Source organism: Notechis scutatus, chromosome 2 (assembly GCF_049901735.1).
Source record: "Notechis scutatus isolate UNSWTSFEM ecotype Mainland chromosome 2, rNotScu1.2, whole genome shotgun sequence".
Taxonomy (NCBI): Eukaryota; Metazoa; Chordata; class Lepidosauria; order Squamata; family Elapidae; genus Notechis; species Notechis scutatus.
This window is the reverse complement of record NC_142010.1, coordinates 161,055,667-161,082,445: the sequence shown is the minus strand read 5'-3', so window position 1 is coordinate 161,082,445 and position 26,779 is coordinate 161,055,667. Positions and strand designations below refer to the sequence as shown.

At 40.9% G+C, this 26,779-nt stretch overlaps 1 protein-coding gene across 2 annotated transcripts in view; it reads right to left on the bottom strand.

Annotated features, from left to right (window-relative positions):
• PHC1 (polyhomeotic homolog 1) overlaps nt 1-26,779 on the bottom strand; it is a 169,912-nt gene that overhangs the window by 83,307 nt on the left and 59,826 nt on the right. The window contains exons 2-3 of one of the 2 annotated variants that reach the window (XM_087957118.1): nt 26,425-26,569; nt 10,015-10,173 (exon numbers count right to left, since the gene is read on the bottom strand). In XM_087957118.1, coding sequence (XP_087813244.1) covers nt 10,015-10,128 — 114 coding nt within the window. In that variant the 5' untranslated portion in view covers nt 10,129-10,173; nt 26,425-26,569. The remainder of the gene's footprint in view (nt 1-10,014; nt 10,174-26,424; nt 26,570-26,779) is intronic. The other variant, XM_087957117.1, reaches the window with a different exon arrangement.

Here is a 26,779-nt window from a genome sequence, read left to right as displayed (position 1 = left end):
AAGGTGTACAAGAACCTGAAGAAACCTTTCTTTTATCCTGCTTCCTTTTTACTTCACTATTTTTACTTGGAATTACAATTGGTCATTACACGAGCGGATTAAGGTCTAGAAGAACCTGAAGATTTTGAATCATTTGAAATGAGCAGGAAACTAACAGCAGCTGGTTCTTCAATTCCTACTTCTTCCTCTTCACCATCTGGAGGACAACGCTCAATACAGACGATGTTACAACAAGAAAAAGAACAGGAAAAGGTGACACTGCAGATGATAATGCAAGGAATTCAAAACATACAAGCAAGAACAGAGAATATTGAAAAGAGAACAAAAAGGTAAGAAGATTGGAGATATTGATGGCAGATTAACCGTGGTTGAACAAGATAAAAGTGGGATGCTGGGATGGGAGATGGATAGATCAGAATTTTATCTTAGATTCCAAAACATAGAGGAAGAAAAAGGACAAAACTTGGCTGAGATAATGATAGAAATCTTTGCTGAAGCTCTGGAAATAACTAAAGAGAAGATGATGGATGGAATAGCTGAGGTCTTTCGAGTTTTCACAAGATATGCAATGAGAAATAGTTTACCAAGAAAAGTTCACATCAGATTTACAGAGAAAGCTATTAAAAAGCAAATATTACAGGTGCCATGAGAGAAAACATTGAAATATAAAGATAAGGAGACTGTGGTCCTGAAACGTACCCAGAAGAGTGAGAGAGATAAGAAGAGTATCGACTCCTGACTAAAATCCTACTCAAAAAAGAGGTGAATTATAGATGGTTGATTCCAGAAGGTTTAATGTTTACATGGCACGAACAGAGACACAGAATTGACTCAATTGAGAAAGCTGAATTATTTTATACAGAATACTTCGGAGGGAAAGAGGAGGACACAGAAAAAGAAATATCATTAATTGAATTCCAAGAAGACTGTCAAGCAGCGATTGAAAAAGAAGAAGGTGCAGTAGGTGGAAAGGTGGAAGCTAGAGAACAACGAGAACCAAGTTCTACTAGAGCTGCAAAACCTACTTATAAAGTATAATCATGGAAGAGAAAAAATTGATTACAATTAATATAAACGGACTTAATTCAGCTGTTAAAAGAAGGAAAACTTTCCATAAATTAGAGAAATTAAAATTTGATATAATCTGCCTACAAGAAGTACATATTAAAAAGCAACATGAACAACTGTTGATACAGCCAAAGTTTGGAAAAATATTTACTTCTTTGACACAATGCAAGAAAAGAGGAGTGGTTTTATACATCAAAGATACTATTCCAGTGAAATTGATCCATATGGATGATGGTGGAAGACTTTTAATGGTGGAAATAATGGACAACAATATGAAAACACTCCTGACAGCAATCTATGCCCCGAATGAAAATCAAGAAGAATTTTATAGAAAATTACGTATGAAAATAATTGATCTGGACTATGTTAATATTTGTATGATGGAAGACTTCAGTGGAATAGTAGACAATAAATTGGACTATACAACACAGAAAACAACAAAGCAAAGCAGAAAGACTCTCCTTAAATCCTTTTTTAAAATGATAGATAAAATAAATTTAAAAGATGCATGGAGAGAAAGAAATGCTGAGACTAACCAATTCACCTTCTATTCAAACAGACATTCATCATGGTCCAGAATAGATATGATATGGATGTCAACAGAATTGATCGCTAATCTCCAAGGAATAGACATTGAAACAAGTACTTGGGCAGATCATAACCCAATGACAATTAAATGGAAAGGACAAAGAAGAAGATCTAGATCAGTGGTTCCCAAAGTGGGCAGTACCACCCCTGGGGGTGTGGGATGCCTTAGGGGGAGGGGTAAGAGGCAAGGGGGCCAGCAGGGGGTGCTAAGACATGGCAGGGGGCGTTTGAGGTGCCGGCCACACAGTCCATTGACAGTTTCATCACTCTGTAGCCGGCACCTCGAATGCAGAACCCATGCGCGGTGAACCTTGCCAAGCCGGGGGAGGTGGGAGGTGGTGGAAAGAGGGTGCCTTAGCTTGCAGGCTGCCCTCTCCGGTGGAAGTGACGGAGGCGCGCCAGAAGGCCCGAAAGCAAAACCCTCCCAAGGCACGCAGTGGAAGGGGTGGGTGGTCCAGCGTTAGGGCCCCTTCCCTGGAGAACAAGGGAACGCGCAGCGCCCGCCCGGCCTCCGCCTCTCCAGCCAGCCGGGCTTGCGTGCAGGATGAGGGTGGGTGCAGCTGTGGCTCTCCAAGGTGCATGGCTCAGTTCGGTTCGGCTCTACGGGGCCTTCCCAGACCTAGAACCTAGCCTCCCTCTGCAGCCCGGTTCTTCCGACTGAGCCCTGCGCTTGCTTGCTTGCTTGCTTACTTAGTTTCCAAGCGATCGTTTCCTCTCCCTCCGCTGGTCCGGGCTGCTTCCACACGCCTTCCTCCTCCCAGGCGGAGTATAAAGATGGGTGGAACGCTTCACTGAAGTTGGGAGTCTCTGAGTGTGTGCAGAGTACCTCCCCTTGCTTGGCCCGATGGAAGTGGACCTTGGGTTAAAGCAAAGAGGATGAGGTTGGCTGCATCGCTGCCCTGGGGAGGTTGGCATTGCAAAATTGGATGCCAAAGGGGTCTGGAGAAGGGGCAGAGGGGCAGCTGCAGGGGGCTGGAGAAGGGGCAGAGGGGCAGCTGCAGGGGTCTGGAGAAGGGGCAGAGGGGCAGCTGCAGGGGGCTGGAGAAGGGGCAGAGGGGCAGTTGCAAGGGGCTGCAGAAGGGGCAGAGGGGCAGCTGCATTAAGCAGCAGAAAAATCTTAGCCATGGTTTATTCATTGACTAAGCAGGAATCAAACAGCATGCTAAACTCTAAACCAGAATGGCTGGGTTGATATTTTCAGCCCGTGTTTCTCAACCTTGGCAACTTGTGTGGACTTCAATTCTCACTCAGGCTTTGCTCTACTTTCTCAAAGTGCCACCGCTGTTGCCTTCTTTCTTTCTTTCTGTCCGTCCATCCATCCATCCATCCAAAAGGTCTACCTGTCTATCTGCCTGCCTTTCTGTCTACCTACCTACCTACCTACCTACCTATCTATCTATCTATCTACCAATATAGATCTATCTATCTATCCATCCATCCATCCAAAATGTCTGTCTGCCTGCCTTCCTGTCTTTCTGTCTACCTACCTAACTACCTATCTACCAATATCAGGCATGATATTCCCCTCTGAAAAAAAAATCGGGCCGGCCAAAAGAGACCCCCACCGTGCGCCAAGAAATCGCCCGCCCGCCGCTCGCACCGCCTGCCGCTCGCACCGCCCGCCCGCCCGCCCGCCGCTCGCACCGCCCGCCCGGGCTCCGCTCGCACCGCCCGGGCGATTCCCCAAAAAATCGGAATTCCGATTTTAATCGGAAAAATATCATGTCTGCAATATAGATCTACCTACCTACCTACCAATCTACTTACCTACCTACCTACCTACCAATCCATACATTCATCCAAAAGGTTTGCCTGCCTACCTATCTACCAATCTACCTACCTACCTGTCTCTGTCTGTCTGTCTGTCTGTCTGTCTGTCTGTCTGTCTGTCTGTCTCTCTCTCTCTCTCTCTCTCTCTCTCCATCCATCCATCTATCCATGTTCGAAGCGCCAGCCCCGGAGGCACATTGGGAATGTAGAGCAAAGCCAGTCTGGGAGGGAGGGAGGGAGGGAGGGAGGGAGGGAGGGAGGGAGAGAGAGAGAGAGAGAGAGAGAGAGAGAGAGAGAGAGAGAGAGAGAGAGAGAGAGAAGGAGAGGGAGAGAGAGCTGTTGCATCAGATTGAAATGAGGCCTAGTTTAGAGGCCCTTTTCCACATTGAAACATCTTTGCCAGCAACTTTGCCAGCACATTGAAACATCTTTGGCTTCTATAATTAAAGGTTTTGTGGACAAGACATGGTCAAGACTATCAGGAAGCTCTCACATTTTGTTGAGGCTTTAAACAGGATCCATTGGATCAGATCTCCACCCTAAAAATTACTTTTCCCCAAGGTATTACTGTGCCAATTCTGAAGACGGCAAAACCAAATTGTACTGGTAAATTACAAGGAGAACATACACACACACACACTCCCTTCTAACCCTGCTGGAGCAGGTGATTGGACTAGAATAGATATCTCATTATCTTTCTCCTCCCTCCTTCTTTATTTCTTTTTCTTTCTGTCCCTTCCTTCCATCCCCCCTCTTTCTTTGTCCCTTTTTCTTTCTTTCCCTTTTTTCTTTCTTTTCTTCCTTCTCTCTCTCTCTCTCTTTCCCTCTCTCAGGCTTACCCCATTGACTTGACTTGCTTGGGCAGGTCCCTCCAATGCAGTGGGCTCAATGGGGTGGACCTGTGGGGCCGGCACCTAGAATGCGGCAGTGTCGGCATGTTTGAAAAGTAGAGCAAAGCCAGAGGATGGTAATTTTTGCTGCAAAGAATCACAAAAGCTTCTGGGTTGTGAACAAGAAGGGACACACGTCAATGCAATTCAGCAACATAAAATAATGAGATACAAATAAAACAAATCAACAAGAATCGCCAAAGCATCTCTGATTAGATTTTATTCATTGCTAGAATCTAATCAGAGATGCTTTCTGATTCTAGTGCAATGACCTGCTCCAGCAGGGTTAGAAGGGAGTGTGTGTGTATATGTGTGCTTGGCTGTCAAAACTCCAAAAACGGGTCAAGTATCTCTGAGGAGACAGTCATAAATTAGAACACTTGCTAAACAACCGGCCATTAAGTGAGGACCACTTGTATTTGGTTTGCCTGGCCACGCCCACCCAGTCACATGACCACCAAATCACACCTACCCCGTCATGTGACCAGCAAGCCATGCCCAGCCAGCAAGCCATGCCAGCCAGTCACGTGACCAGCAAGCCACACCCTCAAATTAGGCCACGCCCACAGAAATTTGAATCCCACCCCTGGGTGGGGGGCACCAAGGATGAGTTTGTAGCACCAAGGGGGCGGTGGACTGAAAAAGTTTGGGAACCATTGATCTAGATGGACATTAAATAATACTATACTAAAAGAAAAAGACTTTACACAGAGAATGGAGAAAAAACTGGTTTTTTTCTTTAAAGAAAATAAAAAATAAGACACATCAATGCAGAATGTATGGGATACAATGAAGGCATATGCCAGGTTTGATAATAGACTATACAAGGAAAAGAAATATTACGAAAAGACTAGCCTAAATAAAGGACTTGAAAAAGAGTTACAGAGAATGCCACAGAAAAAGGTCATTAAGTTAAAAATGGATACAATTAAACATAAAATGGAATTAATGGAAAAAGAAGAATTAGCACAGAAAATCAGAGGGGCGAAGCAGAACTATTTTGATGATGCAAATAAACAAGGTAGATGGTTAGCATATAAACTGAGAAAGGAGAGAGAATCAAGGAAAATACTGCAATTAATAGATGATCAAGGCAAAGCTTGCTATGGAAGTAAAGAGAAGAAAATTATACGAGACTATTATGGGAAACTATACACACAAGAGAATATTGATGATGAAAGAGTTAAACAGTACTTACAGAATGCTACCCCAGCTACCTAAAGAGATTGAAATAATGCTAGAAAGCAATATAACGATGATGGGGTTAACTGAAGCACTTAAGAAGCAAAATAATGGAAAGACACCAGGCCCAGATGGACTTCCAGCAGAATTTTATAAGACATTACAAAAATCGTTGACTCTTTCATTTTTAGAAGTTATTAATGAAGTTATGTCAAAGAAGAGGACACCCAAATCATGGTCAGAAGCTTATATTACACTTGTCCCAAAAGAGGATGCCGACCCACTACAAATCAACTATAGACCTTACTAAACTCAGATTATAAAATTTTTGCTTCAATACTGGCAGAAAGACTCGAAAAATACTTAAATAACTTTATTCACCCTGATCAAAATGGATTCCTGCCGAAGAGACAAATCAAAGATTTGGAATATTATGAGGCACACCCTGAAAAACAAATGGCTTTGATATTTCTAGATGCAACGAAGGCCTTTGACAATGTGAATTGGTGATTTATGTTATTACAGCTGGAGCAGATGGGCTTTGGTAAAAAAATTATCCATGCAATAGAAGCTATATATTATAAGTAAACGGCAAAGGTAATGATAGAGGGAGAATTGACGGATACTATTGACATAAGAAAAGGAACAAGACAAGGCTGCCCATTGTCGCCTCTGTTGTTTGTGTTAACTTTGGAAGTGTTAAACAGAAATATTAGAGAAGAAAAGGATATAAAAGGGATGAAAATTAATAAGGAAGAATTTACATTGCAAGCATTTGCGGTTGATCTGGTTTTCATTTTAGAAGATCCATTAGAAACAGCATTAAAACTGATAGAAAAGATAGAGGTATATGGAAAGGTAGCTGGTTTGAAAATAAATAAAGATAAAACAAAGATTTTGACAAAGAATATGTTATTAAGACAAAAGGAAGAATTGGTGGATGTTTTGAAAATTCAGGTAACAAATAAGATCAAGTACTTGGGGATACATTTGACAGCAAGATGTAGCACACTTAAAGAGAATAATTATATTAAACTCAAGAAACAGATAGCGATAGATTTGGCGAAATGGGAAAACTTACAATTGTCATTAATAGGGAGAATATCAACAATCAAGATGAATATATTACCCAGAATTTTATATTTGTTCCAAACAATTCCAATCAGGCTTGGAAAAGATTACTTTGAAGATTTAAATAAAATTGTGTTGAAATATATATGGCAAGGTAAGAAAGCGAGAATAAAATTAAAACTCTTGCAAGAAGCTAGAATAAGAGGAGGATTTGGTCTGCCTAATACCAAGCTACAAATCTGATGTGGGTTAAGGAATGGATAACATTAAGAAATACTAGATTGTTGACATTAGAAGGACATGATCTGTTGGGGTGGCATGCCTTCCTATGGTACAAAGGAACTAAAACACAGGGGTACTTTAGAAGATGTTATATACGGGAGGCTCTTTGGTTAAATTGGGAGAAGACTAAAAGGCAATGTTTGTTAGGAATAACCATAGTTACCTAACGTTGTTTGGGTAAATAATATATAAACCATGATAGCAAAGTTTAAATGTGTTTTTCACTTTAAACTCTAAATGATATAATTTGGGTGCGGTTGAGAAACTGCCATAAGAGGGAGCTAGAGAACCTGGATTGCTACTGGATTGATGGTTGATTGTTCTGCGTGTTCCCTGTTGCTGACATTGAAGGAGGAAAGAGTTTTGAATGCTGCATATCTAATCTACTGTGAGAAGATATTTACTGGACTGATTTATGGATTGACATTGTAAGTTAACTGACCTTTTTTTCGACACTGGATTTTTGCAATTGAACAATCTCCGGACTGAACTGACTGAACACTAGTGAATGATATTTGGACTGTTTGACCCTGCTAAACTCTTAATGGAATAAACTATTCAACTAAGACAGTGTATCCGTTTTTACTGAGTGTGTAAACTAAAAAACGCTTTCTCTCATATTCGCCTGACTGCCTGACTGCTGTGCACATTCTGCTAGGGTATATCCCTAACAATGTTATTTGAAAATTCCAGTCTGGCTATCGACTATCAAAGCATTTTCTTATCCTATAATATACAAAAAGGAACAAACAGTTAGATGTGGTGAAATATTGAATGAAAAGGGTGAACTTAAATCTATGCAAAAACTAGAGGAACAAGGTATAAAGATGAATTGGTTTTCATATGCGCAAATACGTTCTAGATATGATAAAGATTCTAAAACAGAAGGTTTCTATAATAAATTGACTGATTTAGATAAGATTTTTACAGGTACTGATGAAAAGGTGATTAAAAAATTGTATGGATATTTATTAGAAATTAAGCTAGAAGAACAAGTCAAAGAAACAATGATTGCTTGGGGGAAAAATTTTTGGATATGGGATTGATTTAGCAATGGTGGCAAAATGATGGCAAAAATTGTGGTCTCAAAATTATAAAATGACAATGTCAATAGCTTATAAAGAACATTTGTATAAGATGTTTTACAGGTGGCATCTTCCCCCAACAAGAATAGCAAGAATGTTCAAGAACAAATCTGAAAAATGTTGGACATGCCTAGCTCATATTACCATATGTGGTGGACGTGTGTGGATGCTAAAAGATATTGGACTAAAATCCACACGTGGTTGGAAAAAATGACAAAAAAACATATAGACTTGAAACCAGAGATATTTTTATTGGGAATTTTACCTGAAATATACAGTAAGGAATTGAAATATTTAATTGTAAATGTATTAACAGCGGCTAGGATTGTATTTGCTAAAAACTGGAAAAATGAGAAAATACCAACACAGGAGGAAGTTATTAAGAAAATAATGGAACGTGCTGAAATGAGTAGATTGACATTTGAAATCAGAGAACAAGAAGGTAAACAATTTCATAAGATTTGGGATTTATTTTATCAATGGTTGGACAATAAAACATGGTAATGAAATATGTAGATTTTTAGAATATAAAGAATATATAAAGATGTATTATTTTCATCACAATCATAATATAATTATAGGATAGATTTGGGATGATAATATGAATTGTTATAAAATAAATCAAGTAAAATATGGATTGTCTTGCAAAATATGAATAATAGTATAGTCAAATGGTTGATTAATAATGATATTAATGTATTTAGGAATATTTGATGGACAATATGAGAATATATACAAGTGATGACTATGAAGTGAATGCACAAAACAATTTGTAAACCAACTGACACACTGTATGTACATATGTGGAAGATGGCTTGATGTTTTTATGTTCTGTTTGTCTATGTTTGTCTAAAAAAAAACAATAAAACTTTTTTTAAAAAAATGTTTATGGAGAAAAAAAACATATGCTATAAAAAAGATAATAATTTCAAGATCTTATTTACAATGGAGAATGCAACTAGACCAGAATTGTAACATTTTCAACAGTTAGTCCATAAGCAATCCAGAGACTAGGTGTGGAATCACCCCAATTTTCTTTTAGCTCCCTAGCTAACATTTCTCACAGTAGACTATAATGACTATAATGCAATATAATGCAAAGCAAACTTTTGGTTTAAAGTTTGCTTTAAATTTACTGGGCCTATTGTTTTAAAAAAAATATTCCATCATTATTACTTTATAAGTAACTCATGGTGACAAACATACCAATACTCTTTCTTCCTATTTTCCCTCCAATAACAACTTTGTGTGATAGGTTGGGATGAAAGAGAGTGGTCAAAATAACTTAGCTGGCTTTCATGCCCAAGGAGTGACTAAATCTCATAGTCTACTGATTTCTAGCCTGGTGCCTTAACTTCTAAATCAAAGTGACTCTTAAGGTAAGAAGCAGTACTACTATCTTTTAGAAAATGAGAGGTAATACCAGAATTCTTCATCCTTCACAGAGAGACTGTCCCTTCCTTTATGAAGGAAAAGGTGTCTATTGTTTCAAGGAAATAATCAATTCTTATATGCTATATTTAGTACATGCTAAGCTGACCTTCCAGCTGCTGTTTGGCAGAAGCTTTTGGAGCAAACTGTTATTGCTCATGGAGCAACATGAAAGTCCTATAGTTCAGTGTCTTTTCTTACTCTCATATTACCTCTGTCCTGGTGAAAGAGCATATTGAAGTGATTTAAAAGACAGAGGACCTTACCATTACCTAGCACTGGCCATTGAGAATAATGCCTTATCTCATCATACATTCACCATTTCTTATCTAAGAAGAACAAAAGGAAATAAAGTGATCTAATATTTATTTACGTTATCCCAAAGCAAAGGTTACCAGATGGGAAGACCATAGACTACTGGGGTAAATGAGGAACTGCTCTGAAAAAAGGAAGTACTGCTTAATCTAAAACAAAATATTAATCTGAGTCTTTGTTCTGTCATACTAGCATGCAGGGAGTTGAAGCCCATCTTCTGATGAATTCCACTTTCTTGAGCCATATTTTTTCCTTGGGTAACCTCCTCAGAATTAAAACAATCTTGATATATGCTACAATTACATTTCTAAAGAATAAAGATTAACTCTCACCTGCACTGCCTGCCGCTCATAGAGTGTCATTTGCGATATCTGAGGGCGAGTGCTTCCACCAGAGCCTGAACTGCCACTGGCTGAATTTGAATTCTGCTCACTTTCCGTCTCCATTGTGTCAGGTCCCAAGGATTCCTGTCTGAAGTTTTGTTTCAAACTCTAGAAGAAGGAATTAGGATTATTTTATGTGAAAAATATGCCTACATTACAAACTTATATGAATATTTTCTGTCTGAAATATTCCGTATCAAAATATACCTACTGTATGATGGAGCGAGTGTTAGTAATATACTAATCATCCAAAATTACACAAGATTTGTTTTACAAAATAACTGTTCCTTCAACAATAAGGCAAAATAAAAACAATGAAGTGATGAGACAAATGTTAATTTTTAACAATAAACAATAAATACACAATTATGGTATCACATTCTTATACAATACAGCTTGAATGTATAGACATTTGATGAGCCATGGAATTCTATTTTCACACAGGGAATTTCATGGCAAGATTCCTAATATCCAAAGTATGTTTTGCAAGCTGAACTAATTAAACGATGTACTTTTAAAATGTTATAGATGTTTCAATATTAACTCATATGAGAAGTCCAAAAATTGATCTCCTTATGCACCAAAGGTCTCAAAATATAAATATAAAACACCTCAATCTGAGGCAATTAGCTGGGGTGCACTTTTTTTCTGCTATCCCATGGACTTCTAAATGTTGCTGAACTATTGAGTCCCAGTTTCTGGCTCACAGGACATCAAGCTCCTTGGGAAGTAATTTTGTTTTAATCCTGCATGGAACATATTCTCCATACAAGAAATGCAGGGAACAATCATTTTGTCTACATAAATAAAAAAAAACCTTCTTCATGCAGAGAAAATACATCCTTAATCTCTTCTATGTCCTATGCAAAGTAAAGTTAGGTATGCTCACCTATCACAACAATAAAGCTAATATTGAAGATTGCTAAGCATTGTATTTCTAGTAATAGCAAATTATGAAAGGTTTGACAGTTTTAACAATTATCATTTCTATATTATATATAACCCCCAATTTATGACCATTCAAAGTTATACTGGTGCTACCCAAATGGTAGTTACACCCAGTCCTTTAAATTCTGGCCACTGAAGTGTCACATGATCCAATTCAAGCATTGGCAGCCTACTCATATTTATGACTGAAGCAGCTGTTCAATTCCACCCCACCTATTTCCTCTACATCTCTGCCTTTTGGCCACTCTGCACTCCATCACATATCCCTGCTACTTCCCCCACTTCCCACCTGTCCTTTGCCATCTTCTTCCTCCTCTTGTTGATTGGATCCAGAAGGCACATGAGGGTGTGACTCTGGGATGCACATAGTAAGTGCGGCAGTATGGTGAAACTTCATCTACAAGGGAGCTCTCAGACAGGGATAAAGATGGGATGGCAAGATGAAGTGCTCTCCATTACCAGAGACAAGGCTGAAGAGGTGGCAGTGGCTTCTGGGTGAATGTGGAATATTCACCCAGAGGCGCTATTTAGGGTAGTAGAACTGGAGGAAGTGCAGTGCAGACTGCAGTTCACATTAGAAGCTGGGCTTTGCATTAAAAAGTTTGGGCCAAGAATGAGCAAAAGGCTGGAGAGGTTCTGTCAGTGCTGGCTCATCATTACCCCTCACTGAAACGTTGCAGGCTGGTTCTCCAAAAGCACTTTTGAGTGAACTGCAGAGTTCTGTGGGCTTTGCCGTATCTGTAGGCTTTAGCATATTAGAAAATACTGGCCATTTACAAGACTTTTCTGGAGGAAGGCTAGGCTTAGAGCAAAGGGAAGGCCTGTGGCGATGCTCTGCCATCACTTGGCTTATTTCCACTCCTTGCTGAAGCCCGAGGATCTCCAGGAGTGCTGCCAATGCAAGCTGCAGAGCATGCACTGTGTCTCCAGGAAGCCTTCATCCCCTCTGCTTTCTCCAGTTTACGGCTACCCCAAACAGCATCTCTCACACAACCTCTAACCTTTACCATGTGAGCTATCACCTCTACCCTGTCTTGGTAAGTAATGAAGTATGCCGCTTCACACTTCATTGTTCATTCTACCATCTTTCTAGCTGGGTCTGACAAGTTCCCTTTGAAAGACAAAGCTCTGCCATCCTCCCATATTTGTTGCCTACAATCTGGGCTGCATCCTTGCTCAGCACCTGGGCCAGCAACAGAGGAAGATGGCAAAGATCAATTGAGTGCAGCAGGGATAGGCAGCAAAGAGAACTACAGTAAAAAAGGCAGAGATTGGGGAGAGATAGTCAGATGGGGAAGCTGAAATAGAGGTAAATTGTGGTCACTAAGCAAAGTAAGCGGATGGTACCTCCAAATAAGATGTTGCCTGCCCGGGCCTCCACCATCCTGGGGCACCCTTTGCATAGATCCCCGCTCTGCTGGGTACATTTTTAGCCCTTCTCCTCTCCATCATGCCAAACTCCACTTTTTTCCAATAAGCTCATGTTACCATCATGTTACATTTCTTTAATACAAAGGCAATTCGTGGCCTCCCAGAAAATTTTTAGAAATTCCCAAATGCTGCCTGCTTCTGGAAAAAAGTGGCCTCTATATACAAAGGCCACATGGCAGATCAGCCACTTATTTCCAAAGGGTGAAGTTCTGCCTTTTCAAAGAGAATTGGCTAATATACCTCACAGCTTTCCTATGTAGAGGATGCACAGGGATTGGGTGGGGGAAGTTGGCATCACACGGCTTCTGTAAAGAAAGGCTGCTTCTCCTTGGGAAAGATAATCTTTTAAAAAGATGAATGGAGTGAGCCATGCCCCCCGAACACTGATGTTAGTCCTGTAGAACAAAACAAAACAAACAGGGAGAGAAGGATAAAGCAGGAACATTTCATTCTCATCCACGCTGCGCCAAGAGTCCAGGATGAATTAGATTCCTCCTTATTACATCATAGAGCTGAGTCTGCTCTAAAAAGTCAGCCGCTAGCCAGATCCCCAGCTTTGACTCAGCTCCTTAGTCAATCGAGCTTCATGTCTAGGAAGCATAGTTGGCGATTGTTGCTAGTCAGGAAAGCAGGAAAAGGATTTGTTTTTCACTTAAAAACCTTCGGCACAGCTCTCAGGGCTCCGATTGAGCTGTGCCAGCTGTAGAGCGGGGATCCGCTCTCCGGCAGCATCAGGGATCTGGTGCTGCCTTTGGGAGGCTGCAAACAAGGGAAGAGCTCAGAAACACAATCCTCCCAGGCATTTCTGGCTGCCGCGAGCCGCAGCAATAGCCTTTCAGCGCCTCCCAGCTGTTCCCTCAAGGCTGCCGTTCGCTCCTGGGTCTCTCCCTTTCTCGGGGCTCTTGTGGCCTATAGAGCGACAGAGGCTCTCTAGGTATTCTTCGGGGAGCCTCTCCACGTGCTGGTGGCCATTTTATCATCTCAGCCACATCACACGAGGACGGCGGCCATTTTAGTCAGCTAGAAATCATCAGATTGTCTTCATCTGTGTACTCTAGTCGCCTTTTGGGAGAGTTTACCCAGTTAAATCAGGGGACACGTATTGAGGGTTGCTCCAAGCACCTCTTGTGTACCCCTTGTTGGATCATGGATGCCTCCAAGCAGGTGGCCCCTGAACCCCAGAGGGATTCTTTTGCCCAAGGGGATTCTTTGTTTTCTAAACCTGTGGTCCACACAGAGGTCCTCCCCTCTCCTCTGTTGTCTCTGGACCTTGTCAAAGAACAATGTGCCTCCCCCGCTGCTGGGCCTAGACCTTCATCTCACGACTGATGCTTCTACAATGTAGGGCTTGCCTTGGCCTCTGCCTTGGTAGTCCCTTCAGTAGATGCTCCAGTAGTGGCCTCCTTCTCCTCCTCTGGCACCCCCACCAAACCAGAGGACATGCTCAAGGCCAAGAACAAGAGATCAGAGTAAACGCTCAAATGTAACCACCAGGCCTCGGCTTGGGCTGTTCGGGCTTCGACAGCAGCGTCTTTTTTTACTAGAGCCTCACTCCGCTGGCTGCATCAGTTACAGGAGCACCTTCCTCTGTCTGATTTTAGATCTCATCAAGACCTGAACAAAATCATCACAGCAGCTGAATTTACGGAGATGCCACTCTGAATTCAACCAAGTTTGCCTCTAGAGCCATGGCCTCCTCAGTCACAGCGAGACGTCTACTTTGACTCTGGAACTGGCAATCCGACTCACAACGTAAGTGGAAGCTGGCATTGGCTCCTTGTGCAGGTGAGAAGTTCTTTGGTGAGGCCCTAAATCCATACCTGGTCGAGACCAGGGATAAGAGGAAGGTCCTCTCTTTGACAGGGGTGGACTTCCGACCAGCTCCTTGCTTCTGTCCTTTATCTTTTCGGGCCGAACCTTCCCCTCGCTTCTCCCATCTCAATGACAGGAACAGCGTCCTGAGGCGACTGGCAGACAGCAACACCAATATACAGGATGGCCCAGGGCTGTTGGTCACAGACAGAAGGGTCCTGTCTGATAAACTGGTTGGAGCTCAGGGCTATCTTCCTGGCCCTCAAACATTTCCAGGGTGACAGGAGGTCACATGTTGACAAGAGGTCACATGTTAGTGATGACAATATGGTCACAAAGGCACACATCCACCGGCAGGGGAGAACAAAGTCCAGGGCCTTGATGAAGGAAGCCGAATGCCTAGGGCATTGGGCAGAGAGGCACCTTTTGTCCATCAGGGCAGACCACATTTCCGGGGTCAACAACTCTCAAGCTGACTGGCTGAGTCAGAGTGCGGTAGACCATTCGGAGTGGAGTCTCCACCCCTCTCTGTTCAGGGAACTATCCTTCAGGTTCGGCACTCCCTCTGTAGACCTTTTTGCATCTCCCCTGAATGCTCAGATAAGCAGATACTTCACCAGATTTCCTTCTCAGGGAGCAGAGGGGACCAATGTGCTTCGGAGCAAATGGCCCCCGGGTCTCCTCTACACCTTCCCCCCTCTTCTGATCATTCCGGCAGTCATTCGGAAGATGTTGGAGAAGGTGGAATTGATTCTCTTGGTGCCTCATTAGTCCAGGAGACCCTGGTTTGCGGATCTGGTGAACCTATCAGTTGCTCACCCTTGGAGAATCCCGGACCACAGGGTCTCTCTACACCAGGGACCTTTGTTGCATCCGGACCCACAATGCTTCCACTTTACCATGTGGTGCTTGAGTGGCAACACCTGAGAGATTTGAACATTCCTGATCGAGTCATCCTCACCATTCAGGCCTCACGCAAACCTTCCACGATATGCATTTACGATGCCACATGGAAAGTTTTCTGCAATTGGTGCCAGAAGGCTGGCCGGGTTCCCACCTCAGCATCCATAGCGGATGTTACTATTCCTTCAGGATGGGTTGGATAAGGGATTTTCTCCCAACACTCTCCACCACCAGGTGGCAGCCCTATCAACAGTTATCCACTGGGAGAGTCTTCTGGTTTGAGCTTCTTCGGCGACAGACCGAAACCTCGTCTCTGCGAGGTTTCGATCCGTGCTCGCCGCTGGAGCGCCCCGAGCCGGCTGGTTTCGGGGCTAAGCCACCCCGTAGAGGTGGTGAAGAGGGGGGAGACTGCCTGCAGGGTTGAGGAGAGCCGCATCTCTCCTCCCCAGCTGGCCATTACTCCCTTTCCCGAAGGCGGTTGTAGCGGTGGTCAGAAATGGCCACCACAAAGAAGAACTCGACTGGAAAAGAATGTGCAGGAGGAAGATAAGAAGAGAAAGTTTTGGTTGACCGGGTCAAACAGCAAAAGCAACAAATAAGGTACCCTGGAATTTAAACTTAACAACATTGTTCCCAAAGAAGATTTTGAAGCTGCGAAGGAGAGAGAGAAAGGGAAAGGATTAGGGTTTTTTTCTTCCCTTCCTTATACTGATAGCAAAGAGACTTAAGCAAGAAATTGAAAAAAAAACCACTTTGACATTAATAGGCATCTAAGCTTAAAATAAAAGTCAAAGGGATAATAAAGATTTCTGGACATTTAAAAGTTTTTAAAAGAAGGAAAGAAGAAAAAAAAGAATAAAAGGGCAGGATCTGGAAAAATGGAGGAGACTGCCTAGAATTAAGGAATGGAACTGTAATTAAAAGGAACTTAGAGTGAAATTTTAACAAGATTCCTCAAAGATACATTTTAATTGAAACTTGGTAACAAAATAATAGAACCCCAGGAAGAGAAAGTGGAAAAAAGAAGCAAGTAGAAACAGCCTTGGATTATTTGGATTATTTGGTGATTTTTGGTTTTTGCATCTAGATGACTAAAATTAACCAGGTGGTTGTTTAAAAGTTTTTAAAATGGTATCACTCTTAGAAGAACTGAAAACGGAACTTAAAAAATGGAAAGAAGATGCACAAGAAGGGAGAAGTTCTTTTGGCTTCGTGTTTCAATTCTTAGAAATGGAGATCTGGAACTATGAGAAGCAACAAGAAACGCTTGCAGAACAAGAAGATTGGGACAAAGAAGAAGCCATCTTTAATGATCAAATAATTTTAAGTGGGGGGAAAAGGGGGGGGGGAAAGAAAGTGAAAGGTTTAAGACTAGAAAAAACAACCAAAAAGAAGAACAATTTGAAAGATAAGTATAATATTAGAAAGCAACAGAAAAGGGGATTACAGATGAGTTAGAAGTAGAGAGACGAGGGGGTAAAAAGGGGACAGAGAAGAAGGGGAAGAAGGCAAGGAAAAGAAGTTGTAAAAAACAGAAACAAGAAATGGAGAAACAGAGAAAAGATATAAGGATTGTAACCATAAGCTTGTTTAGAGATAATGGGTGAAAATTTAATTGCAAAAGGGATTCTGCAAAGGTACATAAGATAGCATTGTTAAATTATAAACAAAAATAATTTTAGAAAATATGATTAAAATGATGGATAAAATATTTACTGTAATGTAGTGGGATGTTTGTTAATAAATAAATGAATTTAAATGATTGAGAGAGTTAAAAGGGAACATTTTTAATTATTAGTAATGATTTATAAAGATATAAGTGAGAAATATGGGGAAAAAAGAATTAACTATGGAAAGTTTATAAGTGTTCCCAAGGAAGTATGATATTTAATTGAAAAGAAATGTTAAAGATGTTAAGATTTTAATGAATATTAATGATAGAATTGAATTGGAATGGAATGTGTGTTTTATTTACATATATATATATAATTTTTTCTTTTTAAGAATATAGCCTCTATTTTAAGAATGTACCAAGCAGAACTCAATTTGAAGTTATGTATTATATTGAATGCTATAATCTTAAAGGTATACATTGAAGCTTAAATAAGAGTTTGAATGGATAAAATTAAAGGATATAAAGGTGTCATACTCTAATTTGTAACAACAGGGAGAAATTTGCTTAATAAGAAAAGATAACGTGAAATTGAAACAGGACAGACAAAAGTATAAATATAATTATTTGAATTGAGATAATTAAAACAAAGTTGAGAAAATTAAAAGAGGGAAAAAACTATGTAGAAAATATAAAATGGTAATAAGATATGGAATAGAATATAAAAATGAGCATGAAATTGAGTTTTGTGTCTGTATGAAGAAGTGATAACCTGGGACCATGCTATTTTCAAAAAAGATGTTTTATTTGTATTTTGTTTTTGTGAAAACCCAAATAGAATTTTCAAAAAAAAAAAAAAAGTTATCCACTGGGACCATTTTTCATCTTTGTCACATCATCCTTCTGTGCGTAGGTTCCTGAAAGGGGCCACTAATATTCGTCCACCAATGGTCCACAGATATCCCACATGGAAGCTTCCCAAAGTTTTGCAGGTGTTAATGGGGTCCCCTTTCAAACCCCTCAGATCAGTCTCCCTCGTTACTAACCTATAAAGTAGGTTGCAGGTGTTAACGGGGTCCCCTTTCAATCCCCTCAGATCAGTCTCCCTCCAGTTACTAACCTATAAAGTAATTTTTCTAGTCGTCGCTACTTTGGCTAGGAGGGTGTCTGAGCTTGCAGCTCTATCAGTCAGGGAGGATCTCTGTTCCTTCCATGACACCAGGGTGGTCCTTCATTTAGACCCCACCTTTGTCCCTAAAGTTAATACCTGGTTTCATAGGGTCCAAGAAATTGTGTTACCAGATTTTTGCCCTAATCCTAACCATGATCTAGAACAGAAATGGCATAAACTGGATGTTAAGAGGGCTTTACATATTTACATCAAATGTACGTCCTCATTTCGGAAAATCGAAGCTTTATTTGTGTCTTTCTCCCACAATTCGATGGGCTGTAAGGCCTCCCCTCTTACATTAAGCAGGTGGATCAGGTCATGTATTGCCAAAGCCTACCACACTTTGTCCCTTCTGATGCCTACTAGTCTTACGGTGCACTCTACCAGGAGTGCTGCTACTTCAGCCGCTTGGGCTACTCAGACTTCGCTGGAGATCTGTAGAACGGCTACCTGGGCATCTCCGTCACCCTTCAGTAGGCATTACCGAATTGATTCCTTTGCTTCAGTGGATGTGTCCTTTGGACAAAGGGTACTTCAGAGGGTTGTCCCGCAGACAGAGTAAACAGATCGGACATGGGCCCTCCCATGGACATGTTGGCTTTGGTATGTCTCATCCTGGACTTTCAGCGCAGCGTGGATGAGAATGGGCATTGATATAATTACCTGAGAACACCCTTTCTATCTACGCTGCAAGAGAGTCCAGCCTCACCCTTATGATGGCCAGTATTGATTGGGTGCGGAGTTATTTATAACATGTGTGTTCCTTGCTTCCTTAGACACTCAGAGTCTGTCAAGTACCTTCGCCAAAGCTGGGGATCTGGCTAGAGGCTGGCTTTTATATATGGCAGACTCAGCTCTATAACATAATAGGGAGGAGTGTAACCCATCCTGGACTCTCTTGCAGCATAGATAGAAAGGCGTTCTCAGGTAATTATACCAACGCCCATTTAGGTTTGTCAGAGTATTGATTATGGAAGCGCTTTAAAAGCCTAGGGGGCCCTAATGTGGCAATGGTCAACCTACTCATTCTGAGATAGTGGTCCATTGGAGGCAGAAAGAAGGAAGACTAGGAAGGAAGAACCAAAGTGGTGATCTTCACCCAAGGCAGCCATGGTGGCCAATGGGGACAGCAGCAGCCAGAGCTAGAAGAGCTCAAGGATGAGGAGGAAAGCGAAGAATCCGACCATGCCAACATACTGATGAAGCAAGCCATGCGATTCATGATGAAGGCCTTCCAAATTCTGAACACACACAACCCCCATGCCATGACTGCCACCAGCAAAGCCCGGCAGACCCAGAAGGAGGAATACAGGGGGCGAGTGTCAGCACTAGACACCATGGTGGGAGCTTCGATGACCCCAGTCACTACCACAGCTACTACAGGCTGGCATGGGGGGGGTGGGCGAACTGACCAAGGACTTAGCTCCAGTCACCATCCCCAAACAAATGGGGTGTGTGTGAGAATGTATGAATTTGGTATTGAAAATACCTCAGATGTTGTATCAACTATCAGCAAGATAACTGGATTGATTTATTGTCTCTTGCTGAAGTGACGTATAATTGTATAATTGCACAGTAGTATGGGGGTTCATCCTTTAGAGTGGCCACAGGACAGAAGTTTAATCCAATATCTGACTCCCCTCCCAATGGCTGCAAAATATATGGCTGGTGGTGAGGAAAGCCCTGGAGGAAGCAAGAGAGGCTTACAAAAAACAAGCTGACAAGAATCTAGCGGCACCCAGACCATTCAACATTGGCAACAGAGTTTACCTCTCCACCCATTATCTACAGTCACTACAACCATTAAAAAATTGGGACCCAGGTTTGTGTGATCTTTCCTCATCAAACACATCATTAGCCCTGTAACCATAGAATTAGACTTGGCCAAGTCCCTTTGATGGGTCCATCCCATATTTTACTGCAGTTTATTAAAACCTGAAGCCACTACCCTAAGCTTCCACCATCCCCATAGCCATTAATGATTGAAGGGGAACAACATTTTGAAATCCGAGAGATTCTGGATTCCAGTAAGCATAGTGGAAAACCTCAATTTTTAGTAGCTTGGAAGGATTTCCCATAAGCCCAGAATGAATGAGTTGACCATCACTGTGTTAGGGTTCCTAGGCTTTTAAAGCATTTCTGCAATCAATCATCTGATAAAGCTAAATAAAATTTTCCTGCTTTATCCTTCTTCTCTCCCTGTTTGGTTTTTGTTCTACAGGACTAATGTCGCTGTTCAGGGGGCCAGCATGTCAGGTCCACCATCATGTCCTGCCATTCTGTTGTGGGGGGAGAGGAAGGCTTGCTGGAATTTTTCACGTACTTTTGCTTTTCTGGTAACCATTTTGGAATTATCGTGTTTCCCTGAAAATAAAACCGTCTTATATTTTTTTGCCACCAAAAAAGGTACCAGGTCTTATTTTCAGGAGGGTGTTGTCCATTGACTCACCTCACTTATGTGTGTCACCCCTGGCCTCCTTTTCACTGTCGGAGACCTTCAGGAACTTCTTCGACTTCTGATAGTTGCAGCCAGGCCTCACACACCTCGCCCTTTTCTTCTGCTGCCAGCAAGGTTTTCCTGAAGGCCTCTGCAGCTGATAATAGAGCTCTGGATTGATCCAAAGCTTTGTTATTAGTTAGAGAGGCCTTCAGGAAAGGCCTCTGTAGCCAATAACAGAGCTCTGAATCAATCCGGCCTTCAGGAAAGCCCTGCTGGCTGCAGAAAAAATGGGCCAAGGTGTGCGAGGCCTGGCTGCAACTATCCGAAGGTAAGTAGTAGAGCAGCTCCAACCCCCCATATCCCCACCCTAGCTTAATTTTTATTTGTACACCTGGGAGTGGGTAAGGTCTTAATTAGGGCTTATTTTGGGGGTTAGGGCTTATATTGGGCACATGTGTAAAAAATCAAGTTAGGACTTACTTTCTGAGTAGGTCGTATTTTCAGGGGAAACATGGGAGTGTGATGACCTGGGGCGTGGCACAAAGGCAACACAGTCAGATAATCAGTAGAAGTCCCTTTATTAGCTCCAACTTTGCCCCCAATGTCCTGGTTACCTTCTAGCTGGAGAAAAACTCTCCCAGGAACAGCCTTTGGCTGCAAAGAATAAAGTCTAAAATGTGGTAAACAAAAACTGTAACTATAAGTCCAATCAAGGCAAAATGAGGTAATTAGTCCAATAGGGCAGGAGTAAGAATTCCAGTCATGAAGGTACGGCAATAACTCAACACAGTTGGGAAGATGACAGGAACACAGATAAGCAAAGTCAACACAAGATAAACTTATGTTTGTTCACAGCAGCTGCCGCAGTCAGCATGCATTTCTTTTAGCTGTGCTAATGAAGGGAATCAGGCCCCTTTCCTCCCCTGTAAACCACACAACCCATGTTGCTCTCTTCTCCATTCCTACCTGCGTGCCCTAGGATGAAGTGGGGTGGGCCTGGGTCTTCCTCTGAACTCCCCCTCCCTTGTTCTACCTTTCCCCTCCTCTGCCCAGTCGAACTTTGCCCTTCCCTAGTTTCCTCCACAGCCAACGAAGCCACACTCCCACTCCCTGTCAGTTGTTCATCTTCCTCCTGGGATTCAGACTCCGACAGGGGCATGACAGGAAGACGAATTGTCTTCAGAGATGGAGCAGACTCCTTTTCAGCCAGTTGCAGCCTGGTTCCAAGGCCATTGTACCCTGAGTGTGACCTGTCCTTTGCTTAGCACCTCAGCATTTTCAAAACATTCTTGTGGCATTACACTGACTGCCGGTGGACTGGTCAGGGGGGTTGGGTTTGGGAAAACTGAAGAATTGCTTTGTGCAGGACCTTCAGAATCCCACCTGACTTTATTACAACCACTGTCTCTCAGTAAAAGTTCTGGTTCAGTTCAATGAAGTCAAAAGTCATGCTTTCCTGAGAAACCAGCTGGGACAGGAACTTACACATAATTATAGAGTTTCATTTGTTGATAAAAGTTAAGTTGAAAGTATAATTCAATAAAATCTATTTTTGAGATGAAATGTAATTTTAAAAATTAAATAATACTTTAATGCAAGGAGTCTATCTGGCTTTTGAGGTAATTCAGAATAAAATTCCATTCTTTTCTCCCAAGAATATCTAAGGTTATGAAAATGTACCATTGGCCTCGGAGAAGGGACGGGGATGACGTCCCAGCAACATGACATTTTCTGGATTCGAGACTGTGTCGAAATTTCAACTGCAAGGAGGTTCTGAGAGAACAGACTCCATTGATCTCAGGAAGCCTGCAAACTTCCTGATTGATCCAGAGAAGGCTCTAAATCCAGCGAGGAGAAAAAGATGGCCATTGCGTATCTGATCAAAGACGGGACAACTGACTGATGAAAAAGCGTGAAAGACTGAGGAACAGTATGAACGATCTGGGTAAGAGATTTCTAACTTCTAAATGCTATTGAGGAATGAGCCCCCTGGAGCCCGGGAGAGAGTGAGACGAAAAAAGAGGAGGTGGATTTGTTCTTCTTCCACCTCCCAAGAAAAGCAGCAAGAAAGCCAGAGAGCCATTTTTAAAACCAGAAAGAAGGGGAAAAAATTTTAAGAGAGTGAAAGAACCTTAAAATTAGGAAGCTGGACTGGGGACTCAAATATAATATTGGGTAATTTGGAAAGCTTTGGGGGATTATAAAATTTGGACTTAAAGAACTTCCTTTTTTGTTGAAAATCCCAGTTTGGATAATACAATATAAAACAAAGGGGAGAGAAGCATAGCAACAGTAACACCTGCTGGCAAAAGTGGAAGTGAAATAAAAAGAAAAAAGATATAGCTTTGAAAGAAAGAAGATAAAAGATGGCTGTCAAAACAAATAACACCTGAGAGCTTCCAATTAGGGTTCCTCGGCAACAGACCAAAATCTGCAACTGTCCGCAGTTTTGGTTTGTGCTCGCTGCTGGAGGACCCTGATCTACCTGATTTGGGGTCAAAGCCACCCTGTAGAGGTGGCAGAGAAAGGGGAGAACACCAGCTGAGTTGAGGGGAGCCACATTCCCCCTCCTTGGCGAGGCATAAAACTCCTCTCTGAAGGCAGATGCAGCAATGACCAAAATGGCCATCACAAAGAGGAAGATCTGACCAGACAAGATCGTACAGGAGTGGAGGAGGACAGCTTGGGTAACTGGGCTAAGCAGGATTAACATCTGAATACAAGGTACCCTGGAGCTAAAATACTTAAGAACTCTTTGGAAAAGATTTTTAAAGCTGCGGCAAAGAAGAGTGGGGGAAAAGATCTGACAACTGGAAGTGGCTTTGAATTTTGAGAGAAAAGTTAAAAGAGGAAAATAGTGAAAATAATCCTGACACCAAATAGGCAAATTAAAGCTGAAATTGAAAGTGTCAAAAGGGAAACAAGCAGCTTTTTAAACTTAAAAGCCAGAAAAGGAGAAAAAGTGGAGGAAGGAAAGAAGGGGGTGGAACCTGGACATACTAAAGAGTGCCACCTGATGCTAAAAGAAATTAATGTGAACTTTTAAAAGACTTTTAAAGAATAACGAAGTAAATGAAATTTTGCTACAATCAAAAAAAGTGAAAGTGGAGCTTGGAACTTTGTAACAAAGAAAGAAGCAAGAAAAAACTGTTCTGGAACTGTTTGATGATTTTGGAAATTTGAACGTTGGATTATTACTGGATATAATTGAAATTTATTCTGGGAAGCAATCTTATAGAATTTGGTTGTCTAAAAGTACTGGGAAGTGTTGAAAGATGGCACAACTTTACTTGGAACTGAAAATGGAATTAAAAAATATGAAGGAACAACTGAAAGTGAAAGAAGAATCCTTTGGCTTTGTTCTGCAATCTCTGGAAATGGTGGTCTTGGACTATGAGGATCAGCAAAGAGCTTCAGAGGAAGAAGACTTGAATAAAGGAGAGGCCATCTTTAATAAAAAATTGGGACAACGAGGTTTGAAATTTAAAAAGGGGGGAAAGGGACTTAAAAATTTGAGATTAGAGGAGGCAATCAGAAAAAGAAAAGTGTGAGAAATAAACAAAATATAAGGAAAGAGCAGAAGGGAGGATTACAGAAGGAAGCATTAAAGAGGGAGGGGGACAAAAATTGGAATGAGAAAAAGAGGGGGGAAATAAAGGGGAAAAGAAGTTATAAAAAACAGAATCAGGAAATAAAGAAATATGGTAAACGAACAAGAATTAAACGGAATACTTTGATAGACACAGAGATAATAGCTGAATATACAACTAAAATAGAGGATTCTGCATGGTGTTAAGGGATTGTATAAATATTTTAGAAATAAGAAATGATGTAGAAAACAGGAAAATATATGTAATTAAAATGGAAGATGAAACGGGGATTGTTACTTAATGGAATGTTCGATAACAGATCAAATAAAAAATGAAAATATGTAAAATACAATTGAATTATATTAATGTATATTAAGGATTTATAAAATATGATTGAAATGAATTATGAGAAGGATTGTAAGGGAAATAATACCAGTCTTTCTTTTTAGGATGAATTTGAACTGATTAATTACCTTCTTCCTTTCTATTTTTTATTTCTTTTAAACTTAAAATAGTTTAGAGGTAATTTAAAGGGAAAGTACCATGCGGAATCTGACTAAAAAGGGATTTATGTTATAATATAGCTTTTAAGTGATGAGAATAATTGTTTAATGGGATAATTTAGAAGTGGAATTTTTAATGGGATGTGAAAGGGAATCAACTATAAGATATGAAGGTGACACACTTTAATTGGCAACTATAAGGGAAACCTTGTTTTGTAATGTTTGAAATGTGGATATGGATTGAAATTGTACAAAGGACAGATAAAAGTATAAATATAATTATTCTGAAAATATGAAAACCTTGAAAAGGATATGTAATAGATTTAGATATGAATGAGAGTGTTATAAAATAAGCCTGAGGGAAGTATTTGAGAGGAAAAATTAATAAAGAATATTTAAAGTAGTGATAAGACATGAAATTGATTATGAAAGATGAAAGATGAATATGTAACTGAGATTATATCTTTATGGAGATTTGAAAACCTAGAATCAAGCTGTTCACTAAAAAAAGATGTTTTATTTTTCTTTGTTTTGTGAAAACCGAAATAAAATTGTTTAAAAAACAAAAATAAATAACACCTGTGCTAGCAAGCTGTTTATGCTAGACACTTGAGACAGAGAATGAAACACTGAGACTGTTTAAGTAAGTGCAGCTCTTGAAATTTAAGCAGAAGTTAAACAGACAAAGTGAACAGTAAATACTTTGCCTCTTCTTTTTTATTGTTGTTCTGTGAACCTTCCCTTTGAAGATACACTGCAACTGACTGGTGGAACTCTGGGATTTGGTGGGCCTATGTAGATTACAATTTACTTTTTGGACACTTTTTGAAGAATGAAGGACTAGTAATCTAATAACTTTTGGATTACAATTTATACTTTCAATTTCACCCTTATTTTGGATTACAAATAATGGTTTCATCGCCTTAGCTTTGTGGATTATAATCATGTGTCTCTGGAATTATGATTAAATTACAATTACAATTAAAGCACTATAAAATGAAGAAAACCATATCTGCGCCATCCTCAGCATAATCATCCGCTGCATCCAGCTCAGCAGGTCAAAGATCATCGGACGCGATGCTTCAACAAGAAAAGATTAACACAATGCAGGCAAAGATGAAAGCCTTCCTTCAAGTTATACATGAAGACCTCAAGGAAAGGAGAGGTAAAATAGAATAGAAAATAGAAAATTTTCAACAAACAATGGCTAAAAATGAACAACGCATTCAGAAAGTGGAAGAGAAAGCTGAACAGAAAAAATAGTGCAAGAGGCAGACAAAAATCAGGAGAGAACAATAATACTATTAGAGATGGATAAGGCTGATAATTATCTATGCTTTCGGAATGTTGAAGAAAAAGGAGAAAATTTGGCGGAAACAATGGCAGAGCTGCTGGCAAATGTTTTAGAGAGATCCAAATAAAAGGTGTTTTCTGAAATGGATGAAATATTTAGATATGCAACAAGAAATAGACTTCCTAGAGAGGTACATGTAAGATTACTAAAAAAAAAACAATAAGAACAAAGATACTACAAAGAGCAAGAGATGAACCCATAAAATATGAGAAAGAAATAGTGGTTCTATATAGATTCCCAATAGAGTAAGAGAGATAAGAAGGGAATATCAATTTTTGACAAAACAGCTTATCAAGAATGGAGTAAATTTTAGATGGCTGATACCAGAGGGAATATTGATGACTTGGATGGAGCAAAGACACAGATTAGATTCCACAGAAAAAGCAGAACAATTTTATGACTGCTATTTTGGAGTACAAGAAGGAGAGATAGTAAGAGGGGGAAAGGAGGACAGACAACAAGTAGAAGCTACTGGGGAGAGAGATATACAACAAAAGAAAGATGAAAGAGAAGCAGAGGAAATAGCAAAGAGAGAGGGGGGGAAAGCAAAAGAACAGAGAGAGATAAGAGCAACTAGAACAGGTGTTGGTCTTACCTGAGATGCCCCTTCTATACACACTGCTAGAGAGTCCAGGTTAGGGTAAACTCCTCCTCCTTCATCATAGGGGCTGAGTCTGTCAAGCTGATAAGACCATGGCACCCAGCTTTTGGTGAAGTAACTTGACAGATGTGATGTGTCTCTGAAAAACAGAAAATTTGAAAAGAACCCCTCCCAACCCTGACCAGACGAATCCAGGGTGAGGCTGGACTCCCTAGCAGCATGTATAGAAAGGGGCATCTCAGGTAAGACCAACGCCTGTTCTCCTCCACGCTGCTGCGAGAGTCCAGGTTAGGGACATACCAAAGCCGGCATGTCCTAGGAAGGGTCTACGTCTGGTCCACATCCTCTC